Raw genomic sequence first — 22,315 nt, 5'->3', positions numbered from 1 at the left:
TTTAACAGTACAAGTTTCCACATCATTGTCATTGTTTTAGAATTTCCTTCCTTGCTTATTTTGGCTTCTTTAATTGAAAAAAACTTGGAATTCCTGAAGCCTAGTTCTATTACCTGCATTTAGCTCCTGTGAACACAGATCCTTTTCCTTGTTTATTTAATCAGCTATATCAATGGCAACAGAGTCCCATTTGGCAGATCTTGAATTCCCACCCTGCCCTATATGAGCATGTGCTTGTTCTATTCTTACATGATCAGGCAAATGAATGAAAACAGATACCAACAAGACTTTATTGTATCAAATTTCATCCACATGAATTTTTAAAATCAGAAGAAATGTTCCCTTCCCTGGTGTGTGGACTACCTTATAACTACAGCTCTTCTCAAACTAGAATTCCCAAATCTCTGCTACTAGGGGGAAGAGGAGCAGCACAGGAGGTCAGGTCCACATGACTGTCCCTCTTGATGAACTCCATTTACCTGTGATCAGCCTTCTTTTCCATAGTTGAATGGAAGTTCATGAATACATTTATAGTATACCAACACACCCACAATCATCCATGGGTCCTTGCAACCAAAGCCTGTGTTTCTAGGGGCACCATAACTGGGGAAATAATTAATGCCTCTGTTCTGTAGATAACAAGAGCAGAGGTATTTTAGCCTGGGTTCTGGAGTAGCTGTAATGGCTACCAATAATATCACTGCCCTTGACACCGAGATTTTGAAAAAACTTCTTTATTCATTCTCATAGGCTTGGCATAGAAATTTCTACATTCTCCATTTCCTTTGTGTCCACAACTGCGCTGTTCAGTGTTGTCAACAGAAACGGGCAGAGCTCCTGGATAGCTGTGTGATGCTCATATCACCTCATTCTTCACTCCTCTGTAAGAGTGAGGCCTTTCTGCCTTTATAGGCAAAGGGAAGAACTGGGTGCTTGCAGCTGTACCACAGAGCACTCTAGGACAGGCCAGCTGATCCTCTACAGGTCCATGATCCTCTGCAGATGATGAGTGGTAATCCACATGTAGCCACCATACTTGGTATTACTTGGTTGCCAAATTCACCAACATGAAGCCCATTTCTAGTCTGCAAAATGAGGTCTCAAAATGTTGGATATTTGCAGTCTAGGTGCAAAAGATTGTTAAATAGCATTTTCAGTGTAAATGAAACATGTTTCCTGCCTCAGGAAGGAATTAGAGAGGCATATGTTACCTGGCAAAAAACCCCAACCCTGTGGGGATGGCTTGCTGTTCCTATCTATCTTATTGAGTCCTTGCTGCCATTCCAGGTTCCTCCCTCTACTGAAGTGGGCAAAAATAGGACATTTTGAGTGATTTTGTATTTAAATTTTGAAGGGGTTTGAAAAACACCAGCGTAGCGAGGACAGAGAGAATTTCCTGCTGGTCACACGTCCCTGTGAACAACCTGTTGTCCTTCTAACTTGTGGGAAGGGTTAAAAATAACACATTGGGCAGATGGGAATAAGAGCAGAAGCAAAGGAAGATAGGAGGAAAACAGCTAGATAAAGCAAGATGCCTGGCTGCAGTGAAACCTCTGATACAAGTGAAGCGTTTTTTTGCACAGCCACCCCTCTGGACAGTGTAAGAGCTGACCCTGCAGGGACTCCAGGGTGGTACCAGCAAGAACATTAGCAAGTTCTTGTTACTCAGCTATGCAAATGGGAATGTCTCTGTGGCTTATCACTACAAAAGAGAGAATTTACGTGTTTTCCTCTTTTCCTCACCAAAATGGGTGCTTGAAAGGATTTAAATCAAATTTCATAGGAAAGTTGACCCTCATAGGCAAAGCGTAGATCAAGTACTTGGAATCAATGCCAACACTGCCAGAAAGGGCCTCTGCTGGAATATACTTAAGGAGGGATGCTGATGACTGGAAGTGAGACCACTGTGGGTGAGCAGAGACCTGGAAAACATGATCTACAAAAAACACTGGAAAAGTGAGGTTGCTTAATCTACAAAAATCTAAGACAAACAGTATGATTAATCCTCAGACATTTAAATGATCAATATTGAGAAAGGTAGCAATAGTCTGTTTTCAGGTACATTCACAGAAGGGCAATAAAAAGATAAATTAATTGGAAACATGGAGGGTAATGATTTTTATATTAGTGCAAGCTTCTTAAGAACAGCACTAGTCATGGAATGGAGGTATTGCAAGAGATGAGGCAGAATCTTCCTCAATGGCAATTTACGAGAATCATAAGCTCTAGAGGAGCTAGTCTGGCTTTCCGCAATGGGTAAGGAGATGGTCTCAATGGCCTCCTTCCTGCTGCATTTCCATGGCATCTGTGACTTTCATAAGACCAGTTTAGCTCCATTCTTTTTCAATCTTGTTGCTTCTGGTTTTGACATATGTTAGCCAAGAGCAATTAAAATCAATAGTGTTACTTAATCATCACACACTTTAAAATTATTTGACCAAAGTGAGCAAAAAGCTAGAATTGCTACTTGCAGTGAGTAATAGCTGTTTGTCAGCTTTAATAGCTACTGTATAATTCGTGAAGGTAAAAGGCTACCAAAAATGTTATTCCTTTTCATTTTGAGACTAACTAAATATGGCCAACATGCAGTGGCTGAGTGTGTGTGATGGAGGTGGCAACACATGGCTCTGCCTCCTTGGAAGTGATGAAGACAGGTCACCAAGGCCTTAAATCCCCTTATTTTAGTTACCTGCTTTACAGCATCTGCATGCTGAGACAAGCAAAATAGAATGTCTGGATGAAAAAGAAACAAACACAGGATTTTTCTGGAGTTTATTTTCCTCTGTAATTTTCTGAGAGAGAGGTTTGTGGAAGTCAGTGTTTCTGCTCCACTTACAAAGCATATTTTACCAGCTGCATGGGTCAGGTGCTGCCTTTTAGCCTGCTTTGATCGACCTGTATTGTGTTTGATGAGCAAGGTTCAGGCTGTGCCTTCTGGATATTCTGTCCACCTGTATTCAACACTGGTGTAACACATCTTTGAGCAGGTACGCACATCAGCATGACAAGACAACTGCAGCCAAGGTGGGAACCAGGAAAGAGATACAGCCCACAATATTACCTCTGCAAGTATCTCTGCTTTTTCTGGCACCCAAAGGGTAATCACTGACTGTGGTTCTTCTCAGGGCTTGTTTCCTATCTGCAGCCTGGACCCTGCAGAAGGTGCAATGCTTTCCCTGCAGCCACCAGTGAGAACTGGGTACCACATGGTGTCTGCCCTAGACAGTCTCTCAAGGAAGGCAAGTGGCCCAGTATAATGCCCTGTTGCTTTTTACTGAAGAATAGAGCATATACTTCTAAGGAAGTTACTGCACTTCATTTTCTTAATACCATCTTTTATAAAGTCTTCAAAAAAAGCCTCACAGTATCCAAGGATACATAATTTTGGATTAAGAGGTATTGAAACAAATGTTTTATGTCACTTCCTGGAAGGTCCAATCTGGTGATTTTCTTAATATGTGTATTCTTATATATGTATTTAAAAATAAATAATAAAGATTAAATGAGTACAAAATTTAAAAAAAATTAAACCACAAACAAACATCAACAACAAAAATTAATCAGAAGAGGGAGTATTTCCAGTAGTCCTAATAAATTTGACATTCATATTTCTTAATATTGCAGAGAGTGTTCAGCCTCTGGCCTCTCTTCCAGGAGATTGTGTTCAGCCAGGTGTGCTGCCTGACCTTTGACATCCTCCAAGCAGCACAGTAAGCCTGCAAAGGACAGTTCTCTGCTTGTTGCAGCCTTTCATGACCATATCCAAGAATTTCCTTTCTTTTTTTTTTTTTTTTGCTGCATGCCTCCTCAGAAATTCAGCGACGTTTCTTAACCCTGCAGATAATTAGATAATTTTAGATCTCTGACCTGCCAGAGGCCCTGGCAAAGAAAGGGCTCTGCCGTTTGGTAGCCTGTTGTACATGAAGAGCCCTTTGTCTGTGTTTGGAATGAGGAGTTATTTTTGATAATGTTTCTGATGTTAGCCATGGGTTCTCCTGGAGCATTTCCAGGTTTTCCAGATGTTCTTTTGTCTTCTCCCTGTTTTAGTTTGTTTTATTTTTTCTATTTTTTTTTCCTGTGCTTATATCACTCTGCTTTCCACCAGGTTGGAAATGGAGAACACATCTTAGAGTTCCATGCACAAGATTCCTGTTTCCAGACTCACTGTCCAGCTGTCCTCAGAGCACTGTTACCCATTGCAGTGAGCAGGAGGGAGCACTGGTTGGGTGCTGCTGTGACCATGTAGTGCCACTGGTGTCCCTACAGCTGCATGGCAGAGCACTGCATCAGGTGAGTTATGCACCTGAGTTTAGAGCCTGACCTGGTACCAGTTTTTGTTTCCAGCTTCAATGGTGTAATTTGTATTTATCTTTGTTTTTAAAAGTAATATGTTTCAGTTTGAGTGAGACAGTTTAATACATATCCCACAGTGCAGCTTTCACTCCTGTGGGAATAGGGGTAGTGGTGTGAGTTAGCAGGAGGTCAGCTTTTTCATCTGCTACACCCTTCCTGAATGACCTCGGCCAAGCCCTTCAGTCTCTTTATGCCCCAGTCTGTCTGTGCAGACGAGAGAGGAAGGCACTGCCCCCCTCACAACCCTTGCTCTTTCACAGTGAGAGAAGATATTTCTTGTGCAGAGATCCCCTTCTGCCTGTGTTTGGATGTAATGGTTTGATCATGAGCTCTAGAAACAACTGACTGTAACTGATACTAATAACAACACTAACACTCTGTGTACTTTTCAATACGCCTGCGTGAGGCAACATCTGTGTGTGTTTAGATAAGCTGGAAGCAGCTGGATTTGGCCTCTGCACCGGCTGCTGTGATCACGGTGCAGTTCTCTGCTGGTCAGTGTGTGTGCCGGTGGGGATGGCTGGGAACACCGCTCTGTGTACTTTGCGTTCTCTGTATTCAGTGCCTGCTTTTGGCACTCTCATCTCTCTCACTTATGAGTGAGTGGGTGAGGAAGGAGAGGGCTGGGCGGGGCTGACTCCTTCACAGATGAACCATAAGGAGCACAGGAGCTGAAACACAATCTCCTCCTCCTTTCCTGCACTGTTTCACGGACAGCCTTGCTCACAGCTGGGAGGAGGACAGCCTCACCAGCAGCCTGAGAAGGAGTGAGGAGAAGGGAAGTTTTGTGCTCTTCACATTGAAGGCAAAACTTCTTTGCATAAACTCTGCTAACAGGTGAGTTTGATTTTTATCTATTCATTCTTGAAAGCAAGTTAGTTTTCCATCACCGAGCAGGTCTCACCCCTGGAGAGGTGGTAAGTCAGTTTTCTAGCTGAGTTGTTAAAGCAAAACTGCGAGGTGCTCCAAGGACTCAACCAAAGCAATGTGTCCAAAAGATTCACAACTTCAAAATTAATTTCCTTGGCAAAGGTCCTGCTGGCAGGAACTTTGAATAAAGGTTTTCTCAAAAACACTTTCTTGAGTTCCAATTAGACACAAGGAGAGCTGAATGATCAAGTTGTACTGATGAAAGGAAATTGTTAAGATAAACTGAGAAACTGTTTGTTGTTTGCAGCAAGGAATCAGAGCAGTTGCCTGTAGATAAGTTCCTGGAGTCATTTTCAGAGAACTTACTAGTACTGTGTGAGTTGAATAGATAGTAGATATTTTGAAGGACTAGTAAATGACTTAAATACTTTATTTCCCCTGAGAACACAAGCTAAAGTAACACCTAACATGAAACTGCTAAACCACATATCTTTGATGTGTGGGTGCTCTGTGTACACCTATATAGTTTTGTCTTTGTATCTCAAGCATATGTCATTACTATACTTTCCAAACACTAAGCCGCTTTTCTTGCTGCTATTCAGAATCTGGCTTGGAAAACTTGAAATGTGAGGATTTGTTTAGAGAAATGAAATCCATCAGGTGAGAAATTAATCTTTTTTTTCAATAGAATAAAAACCTTTTGTTCATTATTGTAACTTGTCCTTGTTGAGAATGCTTTTCCTGTTTTTGTCAGTCTTTGGAAAGAAAAAACAAAAAACAATTCACTGAGTGATGCTTTCTTCTTTTGTGTGTTGCATGGGGAGGGAAGCTGAGAAATAGAGAATTCAGAAGGATATAACAGCTTGTCCTGTCCTCTTCTGTTCAAAACAAGTGCAGATATTTATTAATAAAAATATAAGGAAACTTAACAGTAAAGTAAGTAAAAATGGCTGCACGTAGGCTCATAAGATGTGACTGTCACTGTGAGCATTATGGGACTTTCTGAGCAGTCTGTTAGTCAGCACCCACTGTGACTTTTTCCACATTAGCACCCTGTATTCACTCTGGTCCCAGAAGAGCATAGTGTCTAACCACTTCTTCTTTCAAGTTTTCTTTAATCAAGAAGCCAGTAAAAGGTAGTCAGTCCTGTGTATTTAACACCCACTCTTTCATTTCTTCTTTGAGGAAACAAAATTTTCTACTGTCCTTGCCCCTATACTTCCTGCCTCCCCATCTTACTGCTGCTATGTTGTTCCCCCATATCAGGCTGTTCCTGTGTATGCACTTGTAAAGACTTTCTGTTGGATGAGTAAAGAGGCCTAAGAGTGCTGTTTCCAGCTTATTTTACACTCGGTGCTATACAGCTGATACAGGTAAGATGATAACATGGAAAGTACATCCCCAAAGTTTTAGAGGCCTTTACAGGGTCTAGGAAGAATACTGTAAGAAAATGCTGAGTTTAATGGATCAGACAAGTTGTTCTGTGACTGCAGAGGTGAAAAGGTCTGTATCACAGCATTGTGATTTGAATATCACAGTTTTAAATGAAGAAAGATTCGGTGGTTCCAATACCTCATTAAAAATCTTGTGTCACTTGAGACCTTAAGTGAGAGGCGTTTATTTCACTTTGTGGTTAGTGGACAAAAATTTACCCCTTTGTTCTGGATCTGAGGACTGTAAGCAATCTTACAGCATCAGGAAAAGTGGGAAGTGCGATATGGGGAAAGGGGAGAGAGGGGAGGAAAGCGAGTCTCTCCAAAGCTAGGTACACACAGGTGTCATTGTACTGGATGTCATTGATTAGGGTGAGCCTGAGGCTGCTTGTGAAGTCAGACAGACAGGAAGCTCAGCTGTGGCTGAGCAGAGTTGAACAGGGCCAGGTGTTCAAAGATGGGAGCATTAATGTAAATTTTCCTCACCTAACCAGCCTTGTGGATGGTGTCACTCAGATTAACCAGCTGATGCTCTAAATGCAGGTTTTCTTGGCATTGCAGTGAACAGTGCATGGAGAAGAAAATTTCTTGCCTTCCAGTTTTTCTAGTCCTGACCTGAGAGTGCCCTGGGGCTTCACTTCTGAGGGCTGCATTGTGTCAGTGTGGTGGTAAATAAAGAAAGTCATGTCCACTCATAAGAATATTTTCACAACTTAGTAATTATTTTTAAGGGAAGAACTGTGGAAAAAGAAGTCCAGATGTGGCAGCCTTGTGAGACTCATTACCTTATAATTAGCTGGTCGTCTTCTCTAATGCTTGTTTTTCCTATAAAGCTTATTCTGAGTGGCTTTTATTGCTTGTTATGCATTAATCTGCCAGCTGAAGCATTTGTAGAACTGCTGACCCTGACAGCTGGTGGCAATTGTTTATGAAAAGACACAGAACAGCTTGAATGTTTAGAAGAAACTGACCAATAATTTTAACTAAAGGTATTAGTAAGCAACAGCAGCTAAGAAAAACATTGCAGTTTGCTCTCTAAGGGGTACATCCACTTTTTCACCACTAGAAACACCATTCTGAACCCTGTTAATAACATAGGAAAATAAAAGCTTTTTAGGCATTTTTAATCTGGAAGCTGTAGCTAATTTCTCTGAAAAAGAGTAGATAATAAGTTAAGAACCTTGTTAGAGGGAGAGTAAGAAACAGGCTCTCCTGAAAGTATATACTCTGTTCTTCTCCATGGAGCCCTCTTGCCAGAAATTGTTTCTGTGGCAACAAACTTCTTTCCAGCTGGTTTGTCTTGGAGTTCGATCTGGGATTGCTTAGGCTCAGATCTGTCACCATGCCAGAATCAAATAGGAATGCAAAACTGATCTGACCTACATGTAACAGAGAGGACACTGCTGCTGGTACTGTTGCTACACGGGACCTGTCCTGACATTCTCCACTCAGAAATTGCTACAGACAACTATCGCTGCTAGGATGAGCCTGGACTTTTGTTTCTGAATATCGTTGCTTTATTCAGCAAGGTTTCAAGCTTCCTTCTGTTATGTTATGTCCTATAGGCCAGCAGTAAAAGACACAAAGCTTTGAAGGGAGGTTGAGTTGCCAACAGAGGAAAGGGAGATAAATAACGAATGAATTACAAAAGCAAATGTAATTGAACTATCAAAGTTCAGTCGCTTTAATGACACCTGAATAAAATACTAAAATTTCAGCAGGTAAGAATAAAAATGTTTCAGAGATCTCTTGGTTTGGCTTTCTTGTAACTCAATATTTTAGTAACCATTAGAATGTTACCATTTTATATCTGGAAACATTTAATCTTCCGTCTGCCAAGGAAGGAGAGTTTTTACTCTGTGATGGATAATGATTTAGTGTCTACTCATATCTAATTAGAGGGTGTATTTCATTTATGTTCCATATTTAAGAATATGTTCAGATATAGCTTTTAAAACAGCAATTGTCTTTTAAAAGCTTATAAGAGGCTTAAACTAAAATCCCTAAGTCTATCATGTCAGAACATTATTATTTGAAATTTGAACTTATGTCCAAATTTCAGAGCTAGTTTTACACCTCCACCCCAAAGTAGGACCTGGATTTCTGAACAGCTCTCAGTTTGGAATCTCACATCTCCTGTGCCAGCTTTTCCATCTCAAGAGCTCATCAGAACTCCCCTTAACAAGTGTTTGATTCTCTCCCTTTTCTCTAGTCAGAAGCATGTTTGGAAGTGTGAATGGTTTACAGCAAGGTTGTTGTTTTTGCTGTGAATTTCTTTGATAGCATTAAAGAAGGGGAGATTTGCATTTCTGTGAGGTCATGCCTCTCCAACTATTTTTCTCAGTTTTCATGTTGAACCTCTTTTATCCAGAAATGGAAAATCAGGAAATGGAAATGTAAGCAAACCTGCAGATACAGATGCCAACACTTTAAATAAAGTGATTAATCCACTGGGAACTAGGTTGTTGGAGTCCTGTGCCGTCAAGTGAAAAAAAAGACTGACATTTTCAATAGTCATTTAGGGAGTAAGAACAGTAATGAGGGAAAGTGCATAGAGGAAAACCTTCTGCAAGGCACACTGCTTCTCGTGAGAACACTGAGAAATAACAATAGAAGAAAACATCTTCCATGTGAATATTGACTCAGTTTTACAGGAAACTTGGTTAATCTCCAAAAGGGAAACTGAAAAAAAGGATGACATTTAATTAAAGATAGAAATAAGGAATAGTTTAATAGAGCTATGTTTCTACCAATTAGATGGGGACTATTTGAAGATGTGCACAAATACATATGCATAATGCACCCCATACACCACTACTCCAATTCTGTATCCAAGAAAGAAATACAGAACAAGAGCCAAAAAAGACTCAATTGAACCTAAAAGGAAATGAGCATAGCTAAACAGAAGTGTGTGGAAGGGCGGATGGTGTGCTAGACTAGAATGAATTGGATCTAGAACAGAAACATTTCTGAAGTGCACAATGGTGATCCGTGTAAGCCAGAAACACAAACACAGTACAAAGGCACAAAAGATTTTAGTTTTTTGGATGGCAGCAGTGCACACAGTGTTAGGTGCTTCAGTTGAACAGACTCCTATCCCATGGAGAATTTATTCTCTCTGATTAAGATAAATCCAAACAGATGAAAAATCAAAGTAAAAAAAAAAGAGGAATGGAAGGGAAAACTCTTCAAATATTATAAGCAGTTTTTCACTTTACCATGTCTTAAAACTTATGCAATACAAAATGAATCATATACTGAATCACATATGCAGAAAATGGCATTTTAAAAAGAGATTACATTATTGAATGTATCATTATTTGCTGATGCATGAAATAATGAAAATGCTAACGTTCTCCTTAAACAGGAGATCTGCTCAATCTTTTTAGACAAGCCAGAGATTCAACCACATTTCAGTTAGACCTAGCAAGCAAAATTTTTCTATCAGACAGCCTTTGCTAGTTGTCAAGTGTTATTAGTCAAACACTGGCTATGGGTGTCCCAAGCTTGTCAGCAGCACTGTGGAATAAGTCCTGTCCATTGAACTATCAGTAAACGAGAAGAAAAAATTGTGTAGATGCATGTTTGGTTGCTTTCCAAATGACTTTTAGTTAATGAGATAGTTCTGTTTAGAGGGTATGGTGTGCTGATCCTTGGGTTCAAAGTGGCATTACAAAAGATGTAAGCAGAAAGATAATTTGCTCCCTGGTTCATTCTCTAACTTGTCATCTTTTAAACAAGTTTTCCCTTGAGTGAAACTGGGGAAGCTTGACAGAAGGGACTGCCTTGCATGTTGGTGGCATTCCGTACCATTTCTGCGTGAGCATGTCGGTACAGAGAGCAAGTTGTTCTCAATACACTCCTTGGCTCCAGAGCCATGAACATCTGGCTGAAGGTAGAGGCTCACAGAGAGTGCTTAGCTCAGCCTTAGTGTGCACTGATCAGGACGAGGTGCGCTGCCCAGGACGAGGTGTGCTGCCCAGGACGGGACGCACTGCCCAGGACGGGACGCACTGCCCAGGACGGGACGCACTGCCCAGGACGGGACGCACTGCCCAGGACGGGACGCACTGCCCAGGACGGGACGCACTGCCCAGGACGAGGTGCACTGCCCAGGATGAGGTGCACTGCCCAGGATGGGGTGCGCTGACCAGGACAGGGTTCTGGCAGTGTGCTACTGCCCACAGTATGTAAATGTATGATAGCTCATGCTCAGGCAGCAGAGAAATCTTTGTGTGACTCCCATGGCTCCCTCTGGGTCGCCACTCTGTGGAGCAGGGGCTGTGTGTCAGTCCTGGGGTTACAGGAACATTCGCAATCCGAGAAAGGCAAAAGTCATTGAAATGCAATACAGATATGAGTTAAACCTGAAGTCACTGACTTCAATGCAAGATATCTGGCATTGCCTGATATCACTGTGCTGTTGTCAGAGGGGTCTGCAGCATCAAAAGAGGCAATAATACAGAGTTTAGGAAAATTAATCAGAAGGATGATTTTCCCCAAGGCTGTAGATAGTAAAATGAATCAGAATTAATTTAACTCAGAAGGGTGAAGTTCCTATTTCTCAATCCTAGGCTACAACACAGTTGTTCCAGTTGTTCCAATTAGTAATATTGTATATTGATCATGGCTTATGTGGCTTCTAATAAGCAAGACCTGTGTAATCTTGGCATTTCTTGTATTGCCCTGCTCAATGAGGATCAGTGTACAAGTTTGGAATTACAAGCAGTTCTGTTGTCTATGACTGATTATTACTTGCCTGCTGCTTCTTCTATAGAGACAGGATGGGTTTTTTTGGCTTTTGTGTCAAGGAGGATTGTGGGGGAGAGGGACATTGACTTGGTTGAGGTTTTAGTTCAGGGGAAAGGAAGATTTGGAGATTTTTCTCTGAGTAACAGGGTTTTAAGATGTCTGCAGGAAGTGGTGTGATGTGTATTTCTCCACCCGCCGTTCTGTACTCCAGCAAGTCATACACAAACATGTGCCCTGTGGGTAGGAACTAGTCACAGTAGCGCAGCAGTGAAATACTTGGAGGGTCATGTTGTCTACTTGGTTGATCTTTAACAGCAGGAAGTGAGGAGCAAATAAGGATCATTTTTTAAAGCTTTGAGGCAGCTATAGCATGACTAATTTCAGCTGTGATTCAGCTCCCTGATACTACTTGGACTTCTTGCCTGAAATTACACATTGCATGAACTTCTTATTACCATAAATAGGGATTTTCCAAAGTTATTTTTTTTTCAGCATTTTCTTGTACTCAACCAGTTGCTCAAACCTCACGTGAGGTAAAAAGGCCCTAATCTTAGATAAAGAATAAGGAGTAGTGTGAGATAGAATGAGTAATCTGAGATAACAGGCAGATGTATTTGCCAAGCTGCTGTCCATGATATCTGGGAAGCTGTGGCAGTTAGAAGTCCCAGATGACAGGAAAAATGGAAACATTGTACCCATCTTTTAAAATGATAGAAAGACAGACCCTGGGTCCTACCCAGCTGTTAGCATCACCTCTGTGCCTGGGAAAGATCATGGAACAGATCCTCCTCAGCACTCTGCTGAGGCACATCAAGGACAGGGAGTTGATTTGGCACAGCCAGCAGAGCTTTACCAAGGGCAAGTCCTGCTTCATCAGCCTATGGCCTTCTGTGATGGAGTGACTGCATCAGTGGGTAAGGAAAGGGTCACAGATATCATTTATCTGGGCTCCTGTAGAGCCTTTGACATGGTCCTCCTCAACATCCTTCTCTCTAAATTGGAAAGAGATGGATTTGGTGGGAGGACTCTTAGGCAAATAAGAAAATAGTGTAACAGTTGTATGCAGAAGGTCATGGTAAATGGCACAGAGTCCAAATGGACCTCAGTGACAAGTGGTGTCCCTCAGGGATCTGTACTGGGACCAGTGATATTGAGCATTTTCATTAATGACACAGATGAAGAAATTGAGTGCAGCCTCAGCAGATTTGTAGATGACACCAAAGAGAGGAGGGACACACCTAAAGGATGGGATGCCATCCAGAGGGACCTGGGCAAGCTCAAGAAGTGCATGGGAATCTCATGAGGTAACAAGATCAAGTGGAAGGTGCTGCACCTGGGTTGGGGCAATCCCTGGTTTCAACACAGGCTGAGGGATGAATAGATTAGAGCTCAGTTGGGGAGGACCTGAGGGTGCTGGTAGATAAGAGGCTGGACATGCTTGGACCCCAGAGAGCCAAACATGTCCTGGGCTGCATCCAAAGCAGCATGGGCAGCAGGGGAGGGAAGGGATTCTGCCCCTCCACTTCCCTCTGGTGAGACCCCACCTGCAGTGCTGCATCCAGCTCGGGGGTCCTCAGCACAGGAAGGACATTGACCTACTGGAGTGAGTCCAGGGGAGGGTCTCTGTAGTGATCAGAGGGATGGGGCACCTCTCCTGTGAGCAAAGGCTGAGAGAATTGGGAATTTCCAGCCCAGAGAAGAGGGGTCTCCAGGGTGACCTAATCGCTGCCTTGCAGTACCTGGAGGGAACTTAAAAGAAAGATGGTGAGAGATTTTTTACAAGGGTGAAAAATCTTTATATGTGGTTATAGGACATGGGGGAATGGCTTCAAACTAAAATATTTAGATTAGATGTTAGAAGGAAATTCTTTACTGTGAGGGTATTGAGGCACTGGCACAGATTGCCCAGATAAGCTGTGGATGCCCCATCCCTAAAAGTGTTCAAGGCCGAGCTGGATGGGGCTTTGAGCATCCTGGTCTGGTGGAAGGTGTTCCTGCCCATGGTTGGAACAAGGTGATTTTTAAGGTTCCTTCCACCCCAAACCATTCTCTGATTCTATGATATAGGACTAACTGTGCTAATTATCCCACCTGCCTCCCTTGCTCTTCATCTCAAGTTGTCTTTTATATGTGCAGGCATAACAAAGAAGTCCAAAGTCATAAAAACCTGAAATGGAAAGGTATAGAAACAGACCATGGAGTTCCCAGAATATCAAAAGATGAAACAAATTGAATGATTTACTCAACACTAAAAAATTGCATGTCCCTGTTAGGAAAAATTGGGCATTGATGACTAATTAGTCTTTTGTTTATGTGGATTCTGAAAAAAATGTTGCCGACTTCCTTCTTTGACAATAGGTTTATAAGACGAGTCATCTGATAATGACTAAAGTAAAGTTATTTGTAATTTACAGTACAGCTTTACAGTTCCCTTCAACTGAAACAGATATACAGAGTAATAATTATTGTACTCAGAGATTCACATTAGAAAAACCCACTTGCAATTTACAAACACTGAATGGATTGTGCATAGATGTAAATTGCTTTAGTTTAGAATCTCAATTTGGCTCCTTTTTTTCACAAAATAAAGTGTTATGTCTATTTTACCCCAATTTGTCATAATTTCTTAAACACTACCAGCAATAATTTACAAATTGCAGTAATTAAATCTCCTGGAGTGCAGGTAGTTTTTAAAAATTTCTGTTAGCCTTTGCTGATCTATTCTCCTCTATGCCCCCATCCTATTGTTAAAAATGATTTTGTTAGATACTGGTTAAAAATCCTAGTTCTAAAGATTGGAATGAAAAATAACAGGAAATATTTAAACTATCTTTATATAAATAAAAAATATTTATATACCATATAAACACATGTTTTATAAATTCTATATTATAAAAATAAATATATATATTTGTGTTTGTACTTCATATGTCTTTCTTTTCCTTTACTTATCTTGTATTAATAGAAGTATCTCTCATTACCTTTCATGGCTCTTTCTATCTGATACCCCTCTAGAATCAGAATGGTCTGGTTTGGAAGGGGCCTTTAAAGACCATCTAGTCCAACTCTCCTGCAATGAGCAGGGCCATCTTCAACTAGACCAGGTTGCTCAGAGCCCCATCAAACCTGACCCTGAATGTTTCCAGGTATGGGGCATCCATCACCTCTCTGGGCAACCTGGGCTAGTGTTTTATCACCCTCATCATAAAAATATTCATTCTTGTATGTAGTCTGACTCTGCCCTCTTGTAGTTTAAAACCATTGCCCCCTGTCCTGTTGCTAGAAGTCCTATTAAAAAAGTGTGTCCTCATGTGTCCTGGGGTGACTGTGATGCTAAATTGTATCCCCATTTGTCTGCCTAGCCAAGAAACAGGTTTTGTAATTTGGTATTGTTCATTTTTGTGCTGGGTAGTGTTTTACCTGTTAAATAAACAGTTTTTTTCCACTTCTCTTGGATAAATCTCTTCCCAAACAGGTTGCGGGGGAAGGGGCCATGTGGGTTTGCTTCCTGGAGAGAGGCCCATTGGAGGTTTTCTCCCAGATTTGGCCTAAACCAGAACACCATGTTTCTTGTAAGTTCCCTTTAGGTATTGAAAGGCTGCAACGAAGTCTTCTGAGAGCCTTCCCTTCTCCAGGCTGAACTGCTCCAACTTTCTCATCCTTTCCTCATAGGACAGGTGCTCCACCCCTCTTGTAGTTTCTGTGAGCTTCCTCCTCTGGACCTGCTCCAACAGGTCCATCTTTTACATCATAATTCTTCCGCTTAAACCCAAATATCATTGTGCCATTTCTTCATACTCAGTGGTGCACCCAAATTTCTACTTTCTACTTTTTTTTTCCCCCTCAAACTTTCTCTAAGGGTATTATCCCTTTCCTGCCCTTTTTATGTGGTTCAACCTGTCCCTAGTCTCTTCTGCTGCTCATCGCTTCCCTGTGTTCTTATCTGACCTTATGCTTCCAGGCTTTGTGAAACAGGATCAAACAATCTGACAAACCTGCAAGTGTTGAAGGAAGCTTAGCATGTGAATTTAAGGGTTGGTGTTTGTGTAGATAATTGTGGCCTGAATCGAATCCTAAACTGAAATCACCCTGGGTTTCTGATTCCGGACAGTTCAAGTCCTGCAATGGCAGCCGAGTGACTCAGGCCTGTCTGCACTGTATGACAGGTGCAAGGACAGATTAAATAGCAAGAGACCATGCAGGCACACAAGCATGCTACACTCCCTATTAATGGAAGTGGGTGCTTTGTGGATGAGACAAGCTGGGTGCACAGTGGTTGCAAATTCCAACAAGGAAGTCCTTTGGTACAGTGCCATTTGTCTCTGCCAAAAAAAACATGTAGGCCTAGTTGCAGACAGATTTAATAAAATGAAAATTGTAGCAGTGTTCACTGAAACTGAAAAGAGCCACCTGTGCTCCATGCTGCTACTTGGTCCAAGGTGCAGAGGCTTTGGTGTCAGTGCCAGTGGCTCTGGCTGCTTCCTGTGCCATTGCCAGCAGGCAGCTCTTAACACTGAACTGCCCCATGGTTCATAGTGCAGGGCAAGTCGTGTTTGTCAACAACTGAGGCACAATGGATTTGGGAAAGAAAAGAACTGATGTTGAACTCTCCAGTGAGTAATCAAGTTGGGTTGTTTAAATCATGAAAAGTAAGGCTTTCTGAAGCTCTAGGATCCTTGGCTTTATTTTTAATCCAGGAATAAGAGAATTGTTTGGAGCTCATGTAGATGGAGCTAGTCTCTATTTTATTGCCAAGACTTAGGCTTAGATGGATATCATCTAAAAGATGTGGGCATATAGGAGAGAGAAATTTTGCCTGGAAATGACTGCGGGCTCATGATACTGAAGGTGTTACATAAACTATGATGAAAAAAAAAGTTACACGGCTGCTATATCCATATTAAAATTGTCTAAAAGAAATGTCTGTGTGTTTCTGCTTTCAGCTTTATGATTGTCTGCACCCCAGATGTTTTTCATAGAGCAACTGTTTAAATTTTTCTCCTCCCTCTATCCAGATGGGGCCAAAAAGTAATGGGGGAGGTCTTTGTCTTTTTCCTTCTATACCCTGTATCACCTTTCCTCCATTTTCCACTTTTTCAGACAGCTTGTAGAATATTGTGCCACATGTTCTTAATAACAGAGTGGGCTCTTCCATAACCATTTGTTTAAACCTTCTGGTGCAGTCTCTTGATACCAGGTTTGTTGAAAAAATCCTACAGTTTCACTCCCTGGCTGGTGCAGAGCTATATTTAGTGTACCTGGTTCTGGGGAAAAGTTAAACTGCCTCTGGATTTCCATTTGGCTGCTGAGTCTGTCACTAGCCAGGCATGAGTGGTCAAAGGGTACAAAGGCAGCCCAGAGCCCACACACTGAGGGAAGGAAACTGAAACAAGGGGAAGAATTTCATGGCTCACTGTTGCCACTGACCAGAGCAGCAGTATAAGACAGCTGTTGCAGAAGAATCTGGATCGTTCTTTTTCATCCCCATCCTTGAAATTGGGGAGGGTTTTTTAGCACAAAGCAAAGAGATTTGTTACAACCAGCTTTCTCTTCCTGGCCCTTCGAAGAGCTCGCTCCAGCATTTACTCCAGGAGCAGGAAATGTTGCTGAAATCATAAGTGTATATTATAATAGCATAATATTGTATCAATAAGACTTTTGCTGCCTCCTTCACATTCTGCATTCTGGAAAGACTTTTAAACTAAGCATAAATGATTACTTATTAAAGAGAATCATATTCTCTGTATGTAAACATAATTTGATAAAAACATTTAGAATTCTTAGAGGAAAAAATATTTTTAAAAAACACTGCAGCTGTAGAGTACATCTGCTTTTCCTCATACTGTGATCCATAATAACTCACTGGGTAACACTGAATGAAACTCAGTGCTAGACATATAAAGATAATTATGAATTTTCAAAACTGTCAACAGCTTTTGAATTACTATTTGGCCTTATTGACAGGAGCTAGACACTGGCTGGGCACTGTGCTGGTTGATATGATGATAGCTCTCAGATTTCAGGTATTTTAGAGAATAACTAAAGTGTGCCAATCATCCTGTGCAGACAAACCCTTACATGTAAAAGTCACCAAATCATTATACAAAAATGCTATGAAACACAAACTCAGGCCTGGAGATGGGTTGGGGTGAGAAGGTTATCAAACCTGCCTCAGCACTGCCCTTGTCTGCAGGTGGAAGAGATATGTGGTGGTTATGAAGCCTTGGAGAACCCAGATGTTTTTACAGGGGAGCTAATGGCCCCTAGCTATCAGTGTTTGGGAAAATTTGTACATGATTTTAGTGATTGATTTCTGCTGTACATGTCAGCACTGCTAACATTGTCATATTTTTTCCAGGGGAGGGTTATGACAATCTCCTGGAGCAAACTTCAAACTGAGCCACAGGTACCTGTGACTGGGTCCCTTTAGCAGCATTTCTCCTGCTGAGCTTGATATATGAGTTGTAACTATTGTGACACTCACAGTGGAGAGCGTGAGACTCTTAAACCCCAAAGGAGCTGCTTGAGACTGAGAGATGGAGGAGAACAGAGGGCTAGACTTGAGCAGTTTTTCACACAAGTTGCGTTGGACAGTGGAGTTAAAAGTTTTGAGGGAGATGAACTTATCTTGGCCTGTTGTTTCATGACTGAGAATTTCTGAGCTCCCAAGGATATTTCCACCAAAACCAGGGCTCATGTTCTCTCTGTTGGAAAGAAAAAGTAAAGGGATGAAAACACCATCCTAATTCTTATTTGTATGTGTTTGCTGTGAATTATGTGGGGCTATGGTTGTTCAAGCTAAAAAATGAAATTCTTTGAAGGTTTGATCACTTATTTCAGCCAGGCAATTCTTTTCTGGCTTAAAGCAAGTGATTTTGTTTTCAGTTTCTACAGGAGTAAAGCCTATCACTATTAAATAAAAAACAAAAAACAAAGCATGTATTAAAAAATTATTTGACAGTAACATCCTCAAATGCTAAAGCTGGCAGTAATTTTACTGTAGTGTGGTTATGTTTTTGTAAGGGTTGCCTTGGAAGAAATTTTATGTTCCTAGATGGGACAGAAGACAATGACAAAAATGCAAATTAACATTGCAAACAGGGAAAAGCTGCAAGGCTTTATCTTATCTTTGTCTTTTGAATCCATAGCATCTGAAGCTATGAAAAGAGTATACAAATTGTTAACCTTACAAAGGTATACCCAACATCCCTGAATTTTCTGAGGAGACATTGAAAGAAATAGTCCTGCTGTTCTGCACCACCAGGTTAAAAATGCATTCCCTTCACACTAGGCACAGTTTGCCCTGCTGATCTCCAATGCTGAGCATGCTAAATGGGGTATTTCATTGTTTAGTTGAGGGTTTCATCACTGTGAGCTGGATCCAGGCTTGATCTGATAGAACTGAGTGCTAACCCATCATCAACAGTGTTTTTTGTGTATTAAATAACTATAGTATAGTTCAGTATAGCATAGCAATGGCTTCTATGGGTATGTGTTTGGATTATACCAGATTCTTCAGGTGAAAACCATTACATTCATATTCAGTGAAGATGAAAAGGAAAGATACAAATGTATAAGTCATAAATGTGTGGGTCTGGGAGTTGATGGCAAATAAGGAATATTTAATAGCATATCCTGTAGAACTGACACCTTGGCGATGCACTGTACCAGAGTTTCACCATGTCCTTCCAACAGAGGAAGACAGCTTGCTTTCAGGATTGTTTTTACAAGTAACTGTAATAAAAAATGCTAATAATTCTCCCTTTTTTCATCATCCTGCTGAATTGAACTGCATATTACATGGTATCTTGTATATAAACAGAAATTTAGGAAATGGAAATTAATAATCAAGAGTTTTGTTCACCCTACAAACTCTAAGGAAGTCTGTGTGGACTGCTGGTTTACCAGAGACATCTTTTCCATCACAGACAAATCTGATTACTGCTTTTCTGACCCATCTGTAAACCAGAGATGATATTTCTTCCATTTTAGATACCTCCAAAGCTAAAACAAAAAATATTTGTAATTTGCTTTGTGATTCTGGATCACATAATTTTCTGGCACTTGTCTGTTACATATGAGGAGTTATGTGAATCTCGATTTCCCAGACAGGATTCATCAAAGACTCAGGGCTAGGAAAAGGCAGCTTTCTGAAAAGTGTACTATATATTTAACAGTTGTATCCCTTCTAAAGATTTCCTTGTGTTTTAACTTCAGGTTATTAACATCCTGCAGCAAGTCATCACTTCAGCCTAAAGATTTGTGGAAGAAATAAACTCTACATGAAAACTGAATGTAATTAAGTCTTACATTCAGGACCCTGATGAGTGATACACAGCGAGAAGTAGAAGATGGCAAATTTCACAGAGAATGTGACTGAGAAGTGCAATATTAATCATGATATCCACGAGACATTATCCCCTGTGGTGTACATATTTGTGTTTATATTAGGCTTGCCAGCTAACTGCCTGTCACTGTACTATGGATATTTACAGATCAAAGCTAAAAATGAATTAGGTATCTACCTTTGCAATTTGACTATAGCAGACCTGCTGTACATATTTTCTTTGCCTTTTTGGCTTCAGTATGCTTTACAGCATGACAACTGGACCTATGATGAGCTGCTGTGCAAAGTTTGTGGCATCATCCTATATGAGAATATCTACATCAGCGTGGGCTTCCTGTGCTGCATCTCCATTGATCGCTACCTGGCTGTAGTGCACCCCTTTCGGTTTCAGCGCTTTCGGACCATGAAGGCTGCTGCCATTGTGAGCATCATTATCTGGGCCAAAGAAATTATGACATGCTGCTTTGTCTTCACACACGGGGAGATCAGTATGGATGCTGAGAGCCACTTGGTGTGCTTTGAGCATTACCCCATCAAGAAATGGGAGCACAATGTCAATTACTACCGCTTCTCTGCTGGCTTCCTTTTCCCCTTCTTTCTGCTGGCCTTTTCCTACTGTGGGATTTTACGAGTTGTCCACAAGAGTCCCGGCACCCAAAAGAAGAAGAAAATCCAAATTAAAAGACTGGTTTCAAGCACTGTTTGCATATTTTTAGTCTGCTTTGGACCATACCACATCCTGCTCGTGGTTCGTAGCTTGTTGGAGAACAACTGCTCATTTGCTGAGAGAATATTTAATGTTTACCATATTTCTCTCCTGTTAACTACTTTTAACTGTGTTGCTGACCCAATATTGTACTGTTTTTCCAGTGAAAGCACTTACCAGAACTTTGTCAAGATGAGAGACTCTTGTCTAACGTGTTTAGGCCATCAGAGTACTGAGACGAAGGAATCCTATCCACTGAACACTACTGAACCTCCCAACAGAACACAGCATGAGCAACAGCCAGGGTTATTACAAATACCTCTTGATGGTGCTGGAATGAAGGACTGCTTCACAACTAGTGTAGACAGCCTATAGCATTAATCAAAACGACCTTAATCCTACATCTGCAGCTATGGTCGTATTTATGTATCTGTCTGAATTATTCATGTATTACAACAGTGTGACCTCCCAAAAGCTTATGAGCAATGCTGCAGAGTGAAGCTGTTTCTGGGGGTGCTTGGACCCTGGCAATAGTGAGGAAAGTATGTGCTAGATCAGTTCAATTATAATCACACATCTGTTGCTGTGCTACCACTTAAAACCTATTTGTCTTGATGACTGCATTGACTGGAATAAGCCAGTACTCGTGGTGTGTAGTTCTGGTGAGCTCATCTTCAGCTGCCTTCTGTTTGCCCCTGTAGCACCTGGAGCAAGGAATTCTCTACAAACTGTTATCATCTGTTGAGAAGGTATGAGACAGAAAAAATCTAATGTCCCCATATATACTTTTAAAAAGAAAAAGCCCAGCAAAACACTTCTGCAACATCTCTGTAACTCTCTGAAATAACAACGTCTTCTGCCAGTTTCAAAGCCTGCAGAGACCATGCCAGAACCAGATTCCTAAAACAATCAGTCCATAGTGCATGTCATTATGGCAGAACAAAGGGCTCAGCACCTTTATTTGTTATTTGACTGTTGAATCTCAGACTGTTAAACCTCATTGTAAGGCTCCAAGAGAATTCTGGAAGTATGAGACTCTGGGCTCCAAGGGGTGTCAGTAACTTGGTTTGTTGACTTGGAAGAGAACAAGAGGTTGGTATTACCTGAGGAACTTTGATCCCATGTGCTTCTCTGAGTCATTGTGTTCAAGAATATTTATTATGTCTAAATTCTACTCCACCTTCCTAAGGTTTTGATTGTGTCCTTTGCAGTTTGTGTATCATGTGTAGCACAGGCCATACAGGCAATTAAATAACAATGCATTTGTCAGGGAAACTGTTGAATGAATCCTGTTTAAGCTCTGTTTTTGCCCACAGATAATAGAGTTTAGGGTTTGGTCATTGTTCAGTAAATACGGTATCAGATATGATGTATGAATGATCTGTGTCCTGGTTTAGACAGAAACAAAATATAGGAGTAAGTGGAGAATAATGGCTTTTAAAGACGTGGGAGTTGTGCTCCACAGTATTGTTCCTACCACCACCTCCTCTCTAGGTTTTTTTTGGTTTTTGTTGTGCTAGTTAATCCTGCATGATTCTTCTTTGTGATCTGCTCATCACACCTTCTTGTACCTGTAGCTGCTACACCATGAATATCGCCTTGTCCTTTCAATTCTCTCATTTCAGACCTTCCTCGAAACACCTCTGTCTCTGCAATCTGGAGCTGATAACTTCCAGCAGTATAATCAGTTTTGTTTCTTTGGTTTGCTTTTGAGTCAAAAGATCGTCTAAACACATGGTCTGCTCCTGAATATGTCATAGTAACATATTGCTTGCCATCAGATTCCAAAAGGAATATATTCTAACAGTTTTCTGGAAACCACCTGGAGAATGCAATATTAGATATAATTAGATG

General features: G+C 41.1%; 1 protein-coding gene across 1 annotated transcript; it reads left to right on the top strand.

The window, feature by feature from the left end:
* Positions 1-5,064: 5,064 nt before the first annotated feature.
* GPR68 (G protein-coupled receptor 68) lies at positions 5,065-21,708 on the top strand. The gene is made up of 4 exons (XM_088057885.1): positions 5,065-5,190; positions 5,826-5,883; positions 6,490-6,596; positions 19,626-21,708. The coding sequence occupies exon 4, from the start codon at positions 19,760-19,762 to the stop codon at positions 20,834-20,836; it is 1,077 nt and encodes a 358-aa protein (XP_087914011.1). The 5' UTR covers positions 5,065-5,190; positions 5,826-5,883; positions 6,490-6,596; positions 19,626-19,759; the 3' UTR covers positions 20,837-21,708.
* The last annotated feature ends 607 nt before the right edge of the window (positions 21,709-22,315 follow it).

Source organism: Pseudopodoces humilis, chromosome 7 (assembly GCF_049639895.1).
Source record: "Pseudopodoces humilis isolate 2021_Gansu_Grassland_sample_001 chromosome 7, ASM4963989v1, whole genome shotgun sequence".
Classification (NCBI taxonomy): domain Eukaryota; kingdom Metazoa; phylum Chordata; class Aves; order Passeriformes; family Paridae; genus Pseudopodoces; species Pseudopodoces humilis.
Note: the sequence above shows the minus strand (reverse complement) of the source record. Positions and strands in the feature narration are given on the sequence as shown.